The 16,376-nt window shown below is 37.9% G+C and overlaps 1 protein-coding gene across 1 annotated transcript in view; it reads right to left on the minus strand.

The window, feature by feature from the left end:
• Positions 1 to 3,828: 3,828 nt before the first annotated feature.
• LOC128660296 (serum paraoxonase/arylesterase 2) overlaps positions 3,829 to 16,376 on the minus strand; it is a 221,747-nt gene continuing 209,199 nt past the window's right edge. Inside the window, exon 9 of the mRNA XM_053714070.1 lies at positions 3,829 to 5,815. Coding sequence (XP_053570045.1) covers positions 5,654 to 5,815 — 162 coding nt within the window. The 3' untranslated portion in view covers positions 3,829 to 5,653. The remainder of the gene's footprint in view (positions 5,816 to 16,376) is intronic.

Consider the following 16,376-nt stretch of genomic DNA (forward strand, 5'->3'; position numbering starts at 1 on the left):
ATTCATTTCACAAATTGTGAAACTCCATGGATTACCCACTTCCATAGTGTCAGACCGTGGAACTCAATTTACCTCCAGATTCTGGAAGGAGTTGTGCCGAATTCTTCAAATCTCATCAAGACTTACTACTGCATTCCACCCTCAATCCAACGGGTTGACTGAACGTACCAACCAAACCCTGGAACAATATCTTCGGTGTTATATCTCCCATCTCCAGGATGATTGGGTGGATTGGTTACCACTCGCGGAATTCGCATACAACAACTCTATGAATACTTCCACGAAAACTTCACCATTTTATGGCACCTACGGATACCATCCAAAATCTCTTCCAGGCCGAGACCTCGTATCCATCAACCCCACTGTTTCGGAATACACTCAAAACATTAGGTCCTCTCTTCATCTTCTGAAAAGTCATCTCGAAGAGGCCAAAGCCACACAAAAGAAATACTACAATACCAAAAGGTGTACTCCTCCTACATTCAAGGTTGGAGATTGTGTCCTACTTTCCACAAAAAACCTTAAACTCACAGTACCTTGTAAAAAACTAGCAAATCAATTCATTGGTCCCTATACAGTCATAAAGGTCATTAATCCTAATGCTGTCACCCTGAAACTTCCTATTACAATGCGGATACACCCTTCCTTCCATGTATCGCTATTGAAACCCTATCTTGGATAGGACAACGGACAAGTCATGGATGCAAATCCTCCTGATATGACCGAACCAGATCAATCGGATTACGAAATAGAAAAGGTCCTTGACTCCCGTATACGGTGGAGAAGAGTTGAATATTTTGTACACTGGAAAGGTTATGGTCCAGAGGAGGATTCCTGGGTTCCTTACACTAATATTCACGCTCCACGACTGCTTTCAGATTTTCATACCAAATATCCGAATAAACCAGGGATTGCGGAACGGTGAAGGGCATCCTGACTGGTGGGATCTGTCATATTCTCTGTCCCTTTAAGACATATTCTATTTGTATAACCTGCCCCTTTAAGAATACCTCTGCTGCAAACCGGAACATCTATTTAAGGAGGGACTCAAGCAATTTACAATTGCTTGATTATTGCAAGTGTGTGGTATCAACTTCTCCCTGAAACTATTAGATACCGTACTCCTAAGTTCTACTCAAACTTGTAATACCCTAAGGAATTTATAGACAAACTAACTCAGAGTCACCAACTCCCACCTTTCTAACGTATAACAGATTATACTAAAAGGTTAAACCAAACCGCTTGTGTGTAAAGGCATATTCTCTCAAGGATACTTTCCCTATCAAACAGGAGATTCCAGCGTGCGCTGACGTCATCACTCAGACAGCGTGTGGAGACTGAATACGTGACAACCTGTCTGTACAAGCACCGCTCACAGCGGGTAAACTAAACAAACACCGGATCTAAGGTTAGCCATCCTACGCTACCGGAACAAGACAGGAAAATCGCAAGTATCATTTACTTTTGAGACTTTAACTTACACAGTTACTCTGTCTGCATTTCCTACTTGACTATATTAACAGCCGAACTGCCGTTAGCCATCTAACCTAATTGTTTGTATACTGTGTCAGCCAAGCTCTATCTCCTCTCAAACGGTTTCCCTACAAAAACTGTTTACTTCTGATGATAGTATTAATCTCTGAAAAGACTTATAAATGCTGAGAGTTATAAGCTGCACTGAATTTAATTGCATTCATACTTACTTTATCCTGTTAATCCTGAATCCTCTGATTTATCTGATACTAACAAAGACTAAAACTCACATAACTAACACATGTGAGAAGAAGGCTAATTCTGATGTTAGAGAAGATTCTAATACAACATTATTGCTTTTCACCAAATTGTGAGTAATAATTGTCCAAGTATATACTACTTTATTACTTGTGACTCCAATCTCACACCAGCTTATTATTTACAATTGTTATTCCTAAGAGGTATCAGTTCTCATTATTCATTGAGAAGTGTATAAATAGGAATATCTACATATATACCTTTATCCTAAAAAAGGGAATTTAGGGTTATTGCATTATGTATGAAGCCATATTTTATCAGATATTACTGAAATAGGGTTGAAATTCTGATGTCAGGATTTGATTCACAAAACCCCCACAAGTTGAATACACATTTCAGGACTCAATTGCAGACAGGATGTCTCCAGAGACTTTGACGCTAAAGCATTTGCTCTTTAGTTGGAAGTGCAAAAATTCAGAGCACTCTTTGCCCCATGCTGTGGTGAGAGAGACGCTGAGTCTGTAATCAGCAGTGGAAAAGCTGGTCAAAATCCAAGGAACTGATAATTAACACAGACTTGTAAATGATTTCTGCTCTGCACGGAGACACATTCTGGGCCTATGAACGGGATAAACAGGTAAAATTCTGAATACACAGTGATTAGCATAGACGTGTAAATTAGTCCTTATTTGTATAGTGAGGCAGTAAAAAAAAAAAATTTTGACCAGCTAAACAGCACACGTTGCAATGTTGTTTTAAAATTACTGAAGATTTTTATAAATATACTGACAAGGGGCAATTTTCATCAAAGTTGGGGTCGGATAAAGATGTTGTGAGGCGGGACTTTATGTGAATTTGATTCGCTAGATAAAAGGCAAATATAACTTTTCCCACGGCAACCTTTTAATATCGGAATGTTCACATATTCGTGTTCAGCTACTACTTAGAGTTCCATATAGATGATGTGTTTATATGAAGACTACCAGTCTGAAAATTAAACTGATCCTGTAATGTTTAAAGTATATATAGCTTTAGAATTGCATAGTGACCTGTATCCCCATAATTGTAGGGTGGTTCTGTGGGCTGGCTATTCATACTTATTCAGTATAAGTAATATAACTTCTAAGTCAGCTACATATTCATTATAAAGATATGGTACTCAAAAGTTTGTAGATTAGGATTAGTTTTTGTTAACCCTCTCTGCTAACAATTCCACATCTCATTTACCTATTATTACCAGATAACTTACAAGTACATAGCAAGATTATTGCTTATCGCATCTTAATCATATTATCAATATTTTATTTCAACATATGTGTATTAGATTCATAAGGAAGGTTCTAGACATTTCTCAGTCCTAGATGTGAAAGTGAGGATATCCTTTGTACTGTTATTTTGAGAAACATATGTGTTGAATAAAGACTACATATTCAGCATTGGTTTTCAGGACACAGATTACAAGACTTATTATGAGTTTATTGATGTTATGAGTTGGTCCTCCTGATTAGTTGTTCACTTTAACACTTTGTAAAAATAGTACTATGTATATATAATACTTTTGACAAACATTTATAGGTGGAAGAGCATCGTAATTTTTTTTTCACATTTAGCTCTGGTGAGATGGGAAGTTACAGTGTTAATCCCTAAAATACTGTTGAATATGGCTATGAATAATGTATTTTGCTTGAATGTTCTTAATTGTTTAAGATGAGAGAATCATACTTTAAAATACCATAGGTCCAAGAGAGACCATTTTTATCACTCTATTCCCTCTAGATACCATTTCAGATTGCATGAGCCCAAGAGTGGCGTATTGCAATAGGAGAGGGAGTTAAAAAATAAAGTATAAAATGAGGTTTCAGTTTAGCCTGTTACATATGATTATAGAGATTTCACTTTATGTCTTCTAAGGAAAAGTTTTTAACTATATGTGACTGTAGCATACTCATGTACTCTTTTGTAATATCATAATATAAGAGAGTGTTTCTGAATATATATGTAACATGCTTATTTGAAAATGTTTTGACAATAACCTCAATAAAAACTTATAAAACAAAAAAAAAAAATATGACAACAAAAGAAAACACAGATGCAAAATTTCAGTGTGGCAAGTAAACATTTTATGCTTTCACATTTAAACAAATACACGTATTGTTGATGAACCCTCAAAAAGAAACTGTTTGATCATTTAGAATAGTCATTTGTTAAAATACATGATCTCTTTCAAATATATAACAGCTGCTGCACTTGCTAAGGATAAAAATGGTAACATTATGTACAGATGACATTAACCTGAACGCTCACCAAACTAATTAGTGCTACATAAGGTTTAGTGAAGTGGTATTGCTGGGGGTCATTAAAGCCCTGAGTATGGGATAGTCTAGGCGGTGGGCTTCCCTCTGACAAAATTTACAAGTCAGTGTCCTCCTCATTATAGATGTTAATTTACTTTTAAAGAAAATTGTAATATTTATTTTCAGTTTTAATTTGGAGAATTTACATCTGATTCAGGGTTCAAAAGCTGATTTCTCTTTTTTTTTCTCTCACATTTTCGTTGCCAAATGCATTCTTGTTCAACAGCAACATCCAGATTTTAGCGTGTTGCTATTACACAAAAATGAATTTGGCAACGAAAAGAGCCAAGAGGCACGAAGAGTCACCTTTTTCTGCATTCGGAGGTTCGTTAAACCTCCAAATACACATCTCCAGTTGTAAACAAGGCCATTATCATAACAGTTTGGCATGTGTGTTTTTGGGGTTTTCAATTTATCATGCAGAAAGCATCTGTATTTGTTTTGTGTTTGTGATGTTGCTGTTTAATGTCATCCAGTATGGGTAATGTGAGAGAGTGTCACCCTAATTGTGATCATGTCAACATCAAAAATTGCTCATCAGAACATTTATGCACCTCCCTATAATCATGAATGCTACCATTATGTAACCTAGGTTTCACTGCAGGTATCTGAAGGAGAGTTTCTGCAAACAGGTCAGCACTGGAATGTAGTGAAAGACAGATTTCATCATGGCAACACCCATGACTCGAGGGACGCGAGGAGTAACCTCAATACTTTGCTTATAATATGTATTTCAAGTTTAATGTTCCTTTAACATTCTGATAATTATCAAATGATAGATTGTGATCAACCTTTATATGTTTAAATGATGTGCTAGCTTTTTTTTAGCATTGTTGGGCTAAAATTACTGATGTGTCCACTAAAATCACGGCTGGTTTTAAGCTTATGGCAGCCAAGTGGTCAAATCAATGCTCTCTGTGTGTGTGTTTTTTGGGCAAACAATAGGATTAAAATAACGGATTTTATAAATGTTAATAGCAGTTATTGAAAGCAAAGTAACAGCATAAATGTGATAACTTTTAGCCAAGGGGGTAAATGTACTGATAAGTTGTAAGTTATTAATGGTTTTGTTGGATTATAGGGTAAAGGTTTAAAAGAATTGTGGAGAAAAGCATTAGCTGAAGACCCTTATGCTTTGACTCCTAGCAACCCCTCTGGTTTAGTGAATGGTTAATTTAAAAAAAAAACTGAGATCCTGTTAGTAACTCTAGACCCAAACCTTCAGAATATAATTTAAAATGAGGAAAAAATGACAAGATTTTTGCAAGTGCCTCTATAAATTCAGTTATCTTTAATATAATGTACTTACTTTATTTCATTTGCTAATCATTTTGAAACTGATTTATAGTCCACTAGAGTTATCAAAAGCTTTTGCCACAATCAGAAGATCTCCTGATAGCAACCAAGTTGAACTGTCAAATGCATTTTAGTTATATTTGTTTGTCTGATAGCAAAACCAAATTATATTGGGTCTAATGCACAAGAAAATGTTGGCATTGGTAAGTGAGTTCATCTTACTGCATAGTGCACATCTGTCAAGCAGTCACAACTATGTATAGTGCTCACAGTTAATCTAGTTCACAGTATAAAGCTTTGTGGAACACACTGCCCACAAGAAGCTTCCTCTCAAAGACAGATGCTGATGAAGTTCCTTGGATGACAGAACCATTGTTCACATACACTTGAGTCACTATAGGGTCATCTGAAAGTATGTTCTGAATACGAATAACCTATATAAAAAGATACATATTTGGTGAGTGTTCTACTTTGTGAATAACACTTTCATAAATTAATCTAACAACATCACAAACATTGTCTTCACTTCTTACCATACAGAAATATTTACAACATTGTCTTCACTTCTTACCCATACAGAAATATTTACAACAACATTGTCTTCCCTTCTTACCCATACAAAAATATTTACAACACTGTCTTCCCTTCTTTACAACATTGGGGCCGATTTATCAAGGGCTAAATGGCCCCTGATGCCCCTGATTCCGTGCAAGGATCGCCGGAAACAGCAGTTAAGAAGCAGTGGTCTTAAGACCGCTGCTCCTTAACTGGTCCCCTGCCTCTGAGGCTGCCGACATCAATCCGCCCAATCCTATTCGATCGGGTTGACACCCCCTGCTAGAGGCCAATTGGCCACGAATCTGCAGGGGGCAGCATTGCACAAACAGTTCACCAGAACTGCTTTTGCAATGTTAAATGCCAACAGCGTATGTTGTCGGCATTCAGCAATGTCTGTCAGACATGATACTCTACAAACAGTGTATCAAATCAAACAGCGTATCATGTCGGACAGACATTGATAAATCGGCCACATTGTCTTCACTGCTTACCCAAACAGATACATTTACAACATTGTCTTCACTTCTTACCCATACAGATATATTTACAACAACAATGTCTTCACTTCTTACCCATATCAGTTCGGCCTGAGGATCCCTCGACCTGGATCCGTATCTTGGAAGCTTGGAATTCTGTCGAGATGCCATCAGATCCAATTCCGGTCTGCCCATCGGAGAGTCAATGAGGCAAATACCTCTGGGTGGAGTGCCCACTCCCCCGGATGAAATGTCTGTCGACTTAGAAAATCCGCTTCCCAGTTCTCTACTCCTGGGATGTAGATTGCTGACATATGACAAGAGTGGGCCTCCACCCAACGGATTATCTTGGATACCTCTCTCATCGCTAAGGAACTCCTTGTCCCCCCTGATGATTTATATAGACCACAGTCGTGATGTTGTTTGACTGGAATCTGATGAATTTGGCTGAAGCCAACTGAGGCCATGCCTGAAGCGCACTGAATATTGCTCTCAGTTCCAGAATATTGATTGGAAGTAGAGACTCCACCTGAGTCCAAACACCCTGAGCCTTCAGGGAATTCCGGACTGCACACCAGCCCAGAAGGCTGGTGTCCGTTGTCACTATCACCCACGAGGGTCTGCGGAAACAAGTCCCCTGGGACAGATGATCCAGCGACAACCACCAAAGAAGAGAGTCTCTGGTTTCTTGATCTAGATTTATCTGAGGAGATAAATCCACATAATCCCCATTCCACTGTCCGAGCATGCACAGCTGCAGCAGTCTGAGATGAAAGCGAGCAAACGGAATGATCTCCATTGCCGCTACCATTAAACAAATTACCTCCATACACTGAGCCACTGATGGCCGAGGAATGGACTGAAGTGCTCTGCAAGTATTTAGAATCTTTGATTTTCTGACCTCTGTCAGAAATATTTTCATGGCTGTTCCCAAGAAAGGAACCCTTCTCTGTGGAACAAGTGAACTTTTCTCTATGTTCACCTTCCAACCGTGAGTTCTCAGGAAAGACAATACTCTGTCCGTCTGAAATTTTGTCAGTTGATATGTTGACGCCTGGATCAGAATATCTTCCAGATAAGGCACCACTGCTATTCCTCGTGATCTGAGAACCGCCAAAAGAGACCCTAGAACCTTTGTGAAGATTCTGGGTGCTGTGGCCAACCCGAAGGGAAGAGCCACGAACTGATAATGTTTATCCAGGAAGGCAAACCTTAGAAACTGATGATGATCCTTGTGGATAGGAATATGAAAGTAAGCATCCTTCAAGTCCACTGTAGTCATATATTGACCCTCCTGGATCATTGTTCGGATCAGCCAATAGAATGCGAGTTGTCAAGGTATATGTAAGGTTAATAAATATATATTTTAATCATATATTTTAAGGTTAATAAACATATATATTTATTCAGATCTGACTGGTCAGTAGAAAATTATTCATTTCTTTCAGACAAACTGACTTCAATCATGTTTAAATTCTCCCCCACTGAGTATGTAAAGTTATTCGAAAGGCAACATTTGCTCTTAATTGGAAGTGCAAACTCATGTTCAGCTCTTCCCCCATTTAGTATGCAAAATTGCATAACACTCTCTGCCCCATGCAGTGTGTGAAGACGAAGTGTCTGGGGAAAAAAAGCTGAAGATACAGGCATATTAAGGAAATCATGGCTGTTGAGAGCTACCTGTTAAATGACCCCTGCTGTGCAATGCTAACACTGAAATATACAAAATGTAGATATTGAGTCTGGGTTGGGATAACACACAGTGAAAACACATGCTTTAAATTATACTCTTGGGAACCATTGCTAAAAGACAGCATAAATAAAGATAAATACATTTTGAAAAATAAATAATAACTACATTGATAATTTTGCAGATAAACATATCAAATAATGCCCCAGACTATATTGAATATATATCTGGGAGATAGATTGAAATCTGTATAGATTGAATGAAATTTGTAATAATCCCATATTTGAATTACATATATATAACATATTTTCCTGTTTTTTTCAGATGAGGCTAAAGGAAAATAAATACAAGATACTACATAGAAGTGGATGTGTATGTATATATATATATATATATATATATATATATATATATATATATACACAATTTTTTTTTTTTTTAAAGAGGGGAGAGATATCACGTATACCACTAGTTTCAATAGTATATAAAATTAATCATTTGATGCAGTCAAATCATGCGGTGCAGACCCTTCAGAATTTAGATATACAAGGCCTAAACAAGAAAGATATAATTATGGAATTTCGACAAATTTCATAAAAAGAAAAGGGATTTCAGCACTCTTTTAGAGAAAAGTCATATAAGTTTATTTCAGAAAAAGATCCAACAAACAACGGACCCCTGTCTCATCCATGAACAGAGTACCTGTACATGATGGACACACATTAAAACAGATGCATTAGACACTTATGACTGGCCAGTCCTATCTAGCGATAACCCAATCAGATTAGAGTTACTCTTGAACAGACAACATAGTGTTAAAGACACTGCCTGCTCAAAAAAGCTATCTGAATAAAACAGCTGATTATCAACCGTTCATAACGAGTAACAAAATATATCTCTATGGCATTATTACACGAAAATAGAGACACTAAACTGATTATGTACACAGCTGGTTATCACAACTTTGTTAAAAGGAATAGACAGTCCCACAGATATCTAGCATGTAATTTCAGTGAAAGTCATTAGAACTCCCCATGCTAGCATGACCGACGTTGTTGGTATATACACACACTTGGCACCATTTGTGGAAATAAACATGTCCCGTAAAGCAATAAAGATACAGCAAACAGTTCACTTTGTCACATCAATATCCTCTTTCAGTATAGCTCTTAACTTTTTCGTTACTGGCAAGTTGTTATGCTGTGAAGACAGTGTATCATTGTTACCGTATCATCTGCTGAGTCGTCTGTTAACTCTCCCGGTATACATACGCTGCGCTTAGTCCAGCGCTACTCCGCCTCTTCTAGGCTGTATGTCTCTCTGAGGTAGACTGTATGAAGCAAAGTGCACACATCCAGGCCGTGAGTAGTGATGTCCAAACCCTATATCTTGCTCCTGTGAATACTTTCGCTGCACAGGCAGGGATCTTTCCAGGACTAGCAAACAGATTGCTCACTCCTCCTCCGCCATCTCATTCTGTGGGATGCTCAGGTGTGCGCTGCTTACAATCAGGAACTGACTCACGCTTGTGAACAGGTGTTGTTTTCCACTACTTCGGGTGCTTAGTTTAGTGGTGCAATCCAGTCTGTGGGATTTTGTTGCCAAAAGTCAATCAGTGTGGCATCTCAGGGACAACCCCAAGATATAGGGTTTGGACATCACTGCTTACGGCCTGGATGTGTGCACTTTGCTTCATACAGTCTACCTCGGAGAGACATACAGCCTAGAAGAGGCGGAGTAGCGCTGGACTAAGCGCAGCGTATGTATACCAGGAGAGTTAACAGACGACTCAGCAGATGATACAGTAACAATGATACACTGTCTTCACAGCATAACAACTTGCCAGTAACGAAAAAGTTAAGAGTGATACTGAATGAGGATATTGATGTGACAAAGTGAACTGTTTGCTGTATCTTTATTGCTTTACGGGACATGTTTGTTTCCACAAATGGTGCCAAGTGTGTGTATATACCAACAACGTCGGTCATGCTAGCATGGGGAGTTCTAATGACTTTCACTGAAATTACATGCTAGATATCTGTGGGACTGTCTATTCCTTTTAACAAAGTTGTGATAACCAGCTGTGTACATAATCAGTTTAGTGTCTCTATTTTCGTGTAATAATGCCATAGAGATATATTTTGTTACTCGTTATGAACGGTTGATAATCAGCTGTTTTATTCAGATAGCTTTTTTGAGCAGGCAGTGTCTTTAACATTATGTTGTCTGTTCAAGAGTAACTCTAATCTGATTGGGTTATCGCTAGATAGGACTGGCCAGTCATAAGTGTCTAATGCATCTGTTTTAATCATCATGTACAGGTACTCTGTTCATGGATGAGACAGGGGTCCGTTGTTTGTTGGATCTTTTTCTGAAATAAACTTATATGACTTTTCTCTAAAAGAGTGCTGAAATCCCTTTTCTTTTTATGAAATTTGTCGAAATTCCATAATTATATCTCTCTTGTTTAGGCCTTGTATATATATATATATATATATATATATATATATATATATATATATATATATATATATATATATGTGTGTATGTGTGTATTATGTATATGCATGCATATTTTGAAAGCATAAAATATCTTAGCCTCTGTGTGTTTAAGAACATGAATAGATGTTTATGGACCTGAAGAGAAGTGATTATTAACATTTATTTTTATTTCAGATCTACATAGACAGGATTCATGTATTCAGGAAGAAATACACAGAAATGTAACATGTTGTATCTGAATAAATGCAATATATCAGGAGTTTTAAATACTACCAATCTGGAAAAATTAGCAGTATAATTGTTTTGATATGGTATGGTGTTAAGGACATACTGTGTTTCATGTCAAATTGATCAGAATAAATAATGTGATATAATACAATACATATAACCTACTAATGCAAGAAATTATGGCAGTTATTACACACTTTAAAGAAATATTTTAAATGCTAGAAATGTTAAAAATGTATTGCTGTGTTGTATGTCTGCTGCCACCCATGGGCCAAAACCAAATATGACAGTTAAAGGATTTAGCTGTTCAAAAGAGGCGTTCCCATGGTGAACATGCTCAGCTCCGTTAAGGGCCAATCCGATTAGATATCCAATCCGAGACAAGCTTCCGTTTTGGGCGTTTCCAATCTAACCAATGATGGGTAATGATCAAAAAAGGGGAAGGGTGAAAGCAGATGATTTAACCCCAAGCATAGAGGCTGCAAGAGGCTGGCTGCTGCTATCTCTGGCTATCCCTGAAGGAAAATAACTGCAACAGTTATTACAAAGCAAACGGCTATCTATATGCTCCATATGCAGATACCCCCAATCTTGGTCTTCTGAGGTTAGATCATTCCTGTTAAGAGATATTGGATACTGGTTGGTGCTCACCTTGGTAACGTATTGAGAAATTACTGTAACAAATAGATTTAAAGAGCAAACTATATTTTTAGACTGTGTTTCATAGTTTTTAATAATTCTTAGTTTGCCTTTTTATATGCAAAACATTTAAAATTCATTGTTGCTGTGTGTGGCAGATTTAAATAAATAAATTGTATTTTAAAATTGATAGCCATAGCCCTGTATAGTGTTAAATTTATATCTCGTAGGTTAAGTAACTTTTTTGTGAAATTTCTGATGTTGTGAATTAAAATTGAATTAGGATAAATTACAGTTAAACAGCTGAATATATATATATTGTTCTATTGTTTATTAGCACTGTTAATTGTATTGCTGAATAGTAGTAGCTGTTATTTTAGTCCCAGTATTAACTGAATGAAAGGCTATTTGTAAATAAGGCTGGATTTTTAAAGGTACATTCTTCTGGGCTTTGTAAGAAGGATAGCATATCTTAATAGTTGGTTTTAACGTGTATAATAGTGTTTCATATTCTGGTATTACAAATATATTTCAAAATGTTCATGGATATTAACTAAATAAAAGAATTCAGGTATTTATATTAATTGTATGGTTTCTAGTAGATGCATATTGATTGAGGGTTTATTTTAAAGGATAATTATTTAAATATATTGTGTTATAACCCTTCCATAAGCTGATATATTATTTGGAGAGCACTACTGAAGATTCTTATCATAAATCCTGACAGAGTTCAATACGATTGGCTGATTGGATCAGTCAATCGGATTGAACTTCAATCTGATTGGCTGATTGCATAAGCCAATCAGATTTTTTCTACCTTAATTCCAATTGGCTGATAGAATTCTATCAGTCAATAGGAATTGAAGGGACGCCATCTTGGATGACATCCCTTAAAGGAACCTTCAGTCGTCGGGAAGTCGTCGGTTGAAGAGGATGGCTCCGCGTCGGCTCCTTTGAAGATGGCTCCGCTTCGGATGGATGAAGATTGAAGACGCAGCCTGGATGAACACTTATACCGGATGGAGGACCTCTTCTTGCCTTGCTTGGATGAAGACTTCTACCGGATCAAGGACTTCCTCTTCGCACCTTGGATGAAGAATTCGGCTCGGCTGGGTGAAGACGACTCAAGGTAGGGAGATCTTCAGGGGGTTAGCGATAGGTTTTTCTAAGGGGGGTTTGGGTGGGTTAGAGTAGGGGTATGTGGGTGGTGGGTTGTAATGTTGGGGGGTATTTTATTTTTATTTTCAGGTAAAAGAGCTGATTACTTTGGGGCAATGCCCCACAAAAAGCCCTTTTAAGGGCTGGTAATAGATCTGATTACTTTGGTAGTTTAGAATAGGGTAGGGCATTTTTTTATTTTGGGGTGATTTTTTATTTTATTAGGGGGCTTAGATTAGTTTAAACTTCTTGTAATTCTTTTTTATTTTTTTGTAATTTAGTGGGTGGGGGTTTGTATTCTAGAATAGTTTATTTTATTGTATTTTAATTTAGCTAACTGTAGGTAATTTATTTAATTAATTTAAATGATAGTGTAGTGTTAGGTGTATTTGTAACTTAGGTTAGGATTTATTTTACAGGTAATTTTGTACTTATTTTAACTAGGTAGCTATTAAATAGTTAGTAACTATTTAATAGCTATTGTACCTAGTTAAAATAAATACAACGTTGCCTGTAAAATAAATATAAATCCTAAAATAGCTACAAAGTAACTATTAGTTATATTGTAGCTATATTAGGGTTTATTTTATAGGTAAGTATTTAGTTTTAAATAGAATTAATTTAGTTAGATTTAGGAATATTATTTCGTTTCATTTAAATTATATTTATGTTAGGGGGTTTTAGGGTTAGGGTTAGAGTTAGGTTTAGGGGTTAATAACTTTATTATAGTAGCGGGGACGTTGCGGGCGGGAGATTAGGGGTTAATAATTGTAGGTAGGTGGCGGCGATGTTAGGGAGGGCAGATTAGGGGTTAATAACATTTATTCTAGTGTTTGCGAGGCGGGAGTGCGGCGGTTTAGGGGTTAATACATTTATTATAGTGGTGGCGAGGTCCGGTCAACAGACTAGGGGTTAATAAGTGTAGGTAAGGTAGCGGCGACATTGGGGGGGGCAGATTAGGGGGTAATAAATATAATATAGGGGTCTGCGGTGTTAGGGGCAGCAGATTAGGGGTTTATAGGGATAATGTAGGTTGCGGCGGTGTCCAGAGTGGCAGATTAGGGGTTAATAGTTTAATGCAGGTGTCGGCGATAGCGGGGCGGCAGATTAGGGGTTAATAAGTGTAAGGTTAAGGGAAATAGACTCAGGGTTCATGTTAGGGTGTTAGGTGCAGACTTAGAGTGTGTTTCCCCATAGGAAACAATGGGGCTATGTTAGGAGCTGAACGCTGCTTTTTTGCAGGTGTTAGGTTTTTTTTTCAGCCCAAACTGCCCCATTGTTTCCTATGGGGTTTTTCCAGCTTACCGCTACCGTAAGCAACGCTGGTATTGAGGGTTGATGTGGAGCTAAATTAGGCTCAACGCTCCCTTTTCTGAGCCTAATGCAGTCACTCAGACAACTCTAAATACCAGCGTTGTCTTAAGGGTGCGCTGGGAAAAAAGCAGCGTTAGCTACGTGGGTCTTTACCGACAAAACTCTAAATCTAGCCGTTAGTTTTTGATGACACATCAGCAGACCAAGATTTGAGCCACGACGCTCTACGTGCTAGAATAGCAAATCCTGCTTTTTTCACCGCTAATTTAGCAATTTGAAAAGCGGCATCAGTAATAAAAGAATTAGCTAACTTAAGAGCCTTAATTCTATCCAAAATGTCATCTAACGGAGTCTTAACTTTCAGAGACTCTTCCAGAGCCTCAAACCAAAAAGCTGCTGCAGTAGTTACTGGAACAATGCAAGCTGTAGGTTGTAAAAGAAAACCCTGATTAATAAATAATTTATTTAGGAGACCCTCTAATTTTTTATCCATAGGGTCTTTGAAAGCACAACTGTCCTCAATGGGTATAGTTGTACGCTTCGCCAGGGTAGATATAGCTCCCTCTACCTTAGGGACCATTTGCCATGAGTCCCGAATTGTGTCTGATATGGGAAACATTTTCTTAAAATTAGGAGGGGGAGAAAACGGTATACCTGGTCTATCCCATTCCTTTTTTATAATTTCCGAAATTCTTTTAGGAACCGGAAAAACATCAGTGTAAGTAGGCACTTCTAGATATTTGTCCATCTTACACAATTTCTCTGGTTGTATCACAATACGGTCACAATCATTCAGAGTCGCTAAAACCTCCCGAAGTAACAGGCGGAAGTGTTCAAGCTTAAATTTAAAGGAAGTAACGTCCGAATCTGTCTGAGGTAACACATTTCCTGAGTCTGAAATCTCTCCCTCAGACAGCAATTCCCTGACCCCCAACTCAGAACACTGTGAAGGTTCATCGGAAATAGCTAATAAAGCATCAGAGGATTCAGTATTCACATTAACACCTGACCTACTGCGTTTACCCTGTAACACTGGTAATTTAGATAATACCTCTGTAAGGGTAGTTGACATAACTGCAGCAATCTCCTGCAGAGTAAATTAATTAGACGCACTAGAGGTACTTGGCGTCGCTTGTGTGGGCGTTAAAGGTTGTGACACTTGGGGAGAATTGGATGGCATATCCTGATTCTCTTCAGACTGAGAATCATCCTTAGGCACACTTTCTTGACCTAAAATATGGTCTTTACAATGTAAGGCCCTTTCAGTACAAGAGGTACACAATGTAAGAGGGGGTTCCACAATAGCTTCTAAACACATAGAACAATGAGATTCCTCAATGTCAGACATGTTGAACAGACTAGTAATAACCACAGAAGTCGTTTAAACACTTTATTTATTGCTTTAAATACATTTTGAAAAACGTGTACTGCGCCTTTAAGAGATAAAAAGTTTACAATTTTTCCAAAACTGCTTAAATAACGTTAATTTGTCTCAAAAATGTACTTAAAGTTATTGGTTTATCCAAAAATTACTGCACCCCAGGAATAAGGGGAGAAATAAGGCTCTAAAGTGACTTATATCAGAAAAAATATCAATTTACACAAAAATACCCCCCTGCGCCTACCTGCCCCCAGGGTACTTCGAAATGCTTAGCCAACACTCCGGACCAGAGAACCACTGTCCAGGAGCAACTGGAGTTACTGCTTGCTGCTTCTCTGTCAGAAGGAAGTGCGCATCTGAACGCGCAAAAACAAGCCCCGCCCCTTATGGACGATGTTGGAGTAGGCCCAAACACAACCGCATGGAGAAGCGGTTTTGCACACAAGCTAAGTGGAAAACTAAAACACCCCAAACACATCCCAGCAAGTCATGCTGGTTATACAATAAAAACACCAATCGTTTTACTGCCTTTATGCCTCTCCCAGAGTGTCATATCATGCCCTTATAATGTCACTTAGAAAAATAAAAACAAGGGACTACAGTAACACCCCTCTGTATAACAGGTCTACTGCTTACCCCATTCCCTTACAGGGAAATAAATGCCAGCCAGTTCTGATATATCAAGTCTCTTCAGAAATAAAGGGCTGCACATACCTTAATGCTGCTTGTAGCATGAAACCGGTCTCCACACTGAAGATGTCTCATGGTTACCTTCAGAAGTATTGTGGGAACCAACGTGGATCTTAGTTACAGCGGCTAAGATCATCAACCTCAGGGCAGAAATCTTCTTCTATAACCCCCTGAGGAAAATAGTGCACACCGGTACCATTTAAAATAAAAAACTTCTTGATTGAAGAAAATAAAACTAACACCTCACTTTACCTTCTTCCTAGTATAACACAGGCAAAGAGAATGACTGGGGGTGGAGGGGAAGGGAGGAGCTATATATACAGCTCTGCTGTGGTGCTCTTTGCCACTTCCTGTTAGCA

This window comes from Bombina bombina, chromosome 5 (assembly GCF_027579735.1).
Source record: "Bombina bombina isolate aBomBom1 chromosome 5, aBomBom1.pri, whole genome shotgun sequence".
Taxonomy (NCBI): domain Eukaryota; kingdom Metazoa; phylum Chordata; class Amphibia; order Anura; family Bombinatoridae; genus Bombina; species Bombina bombina.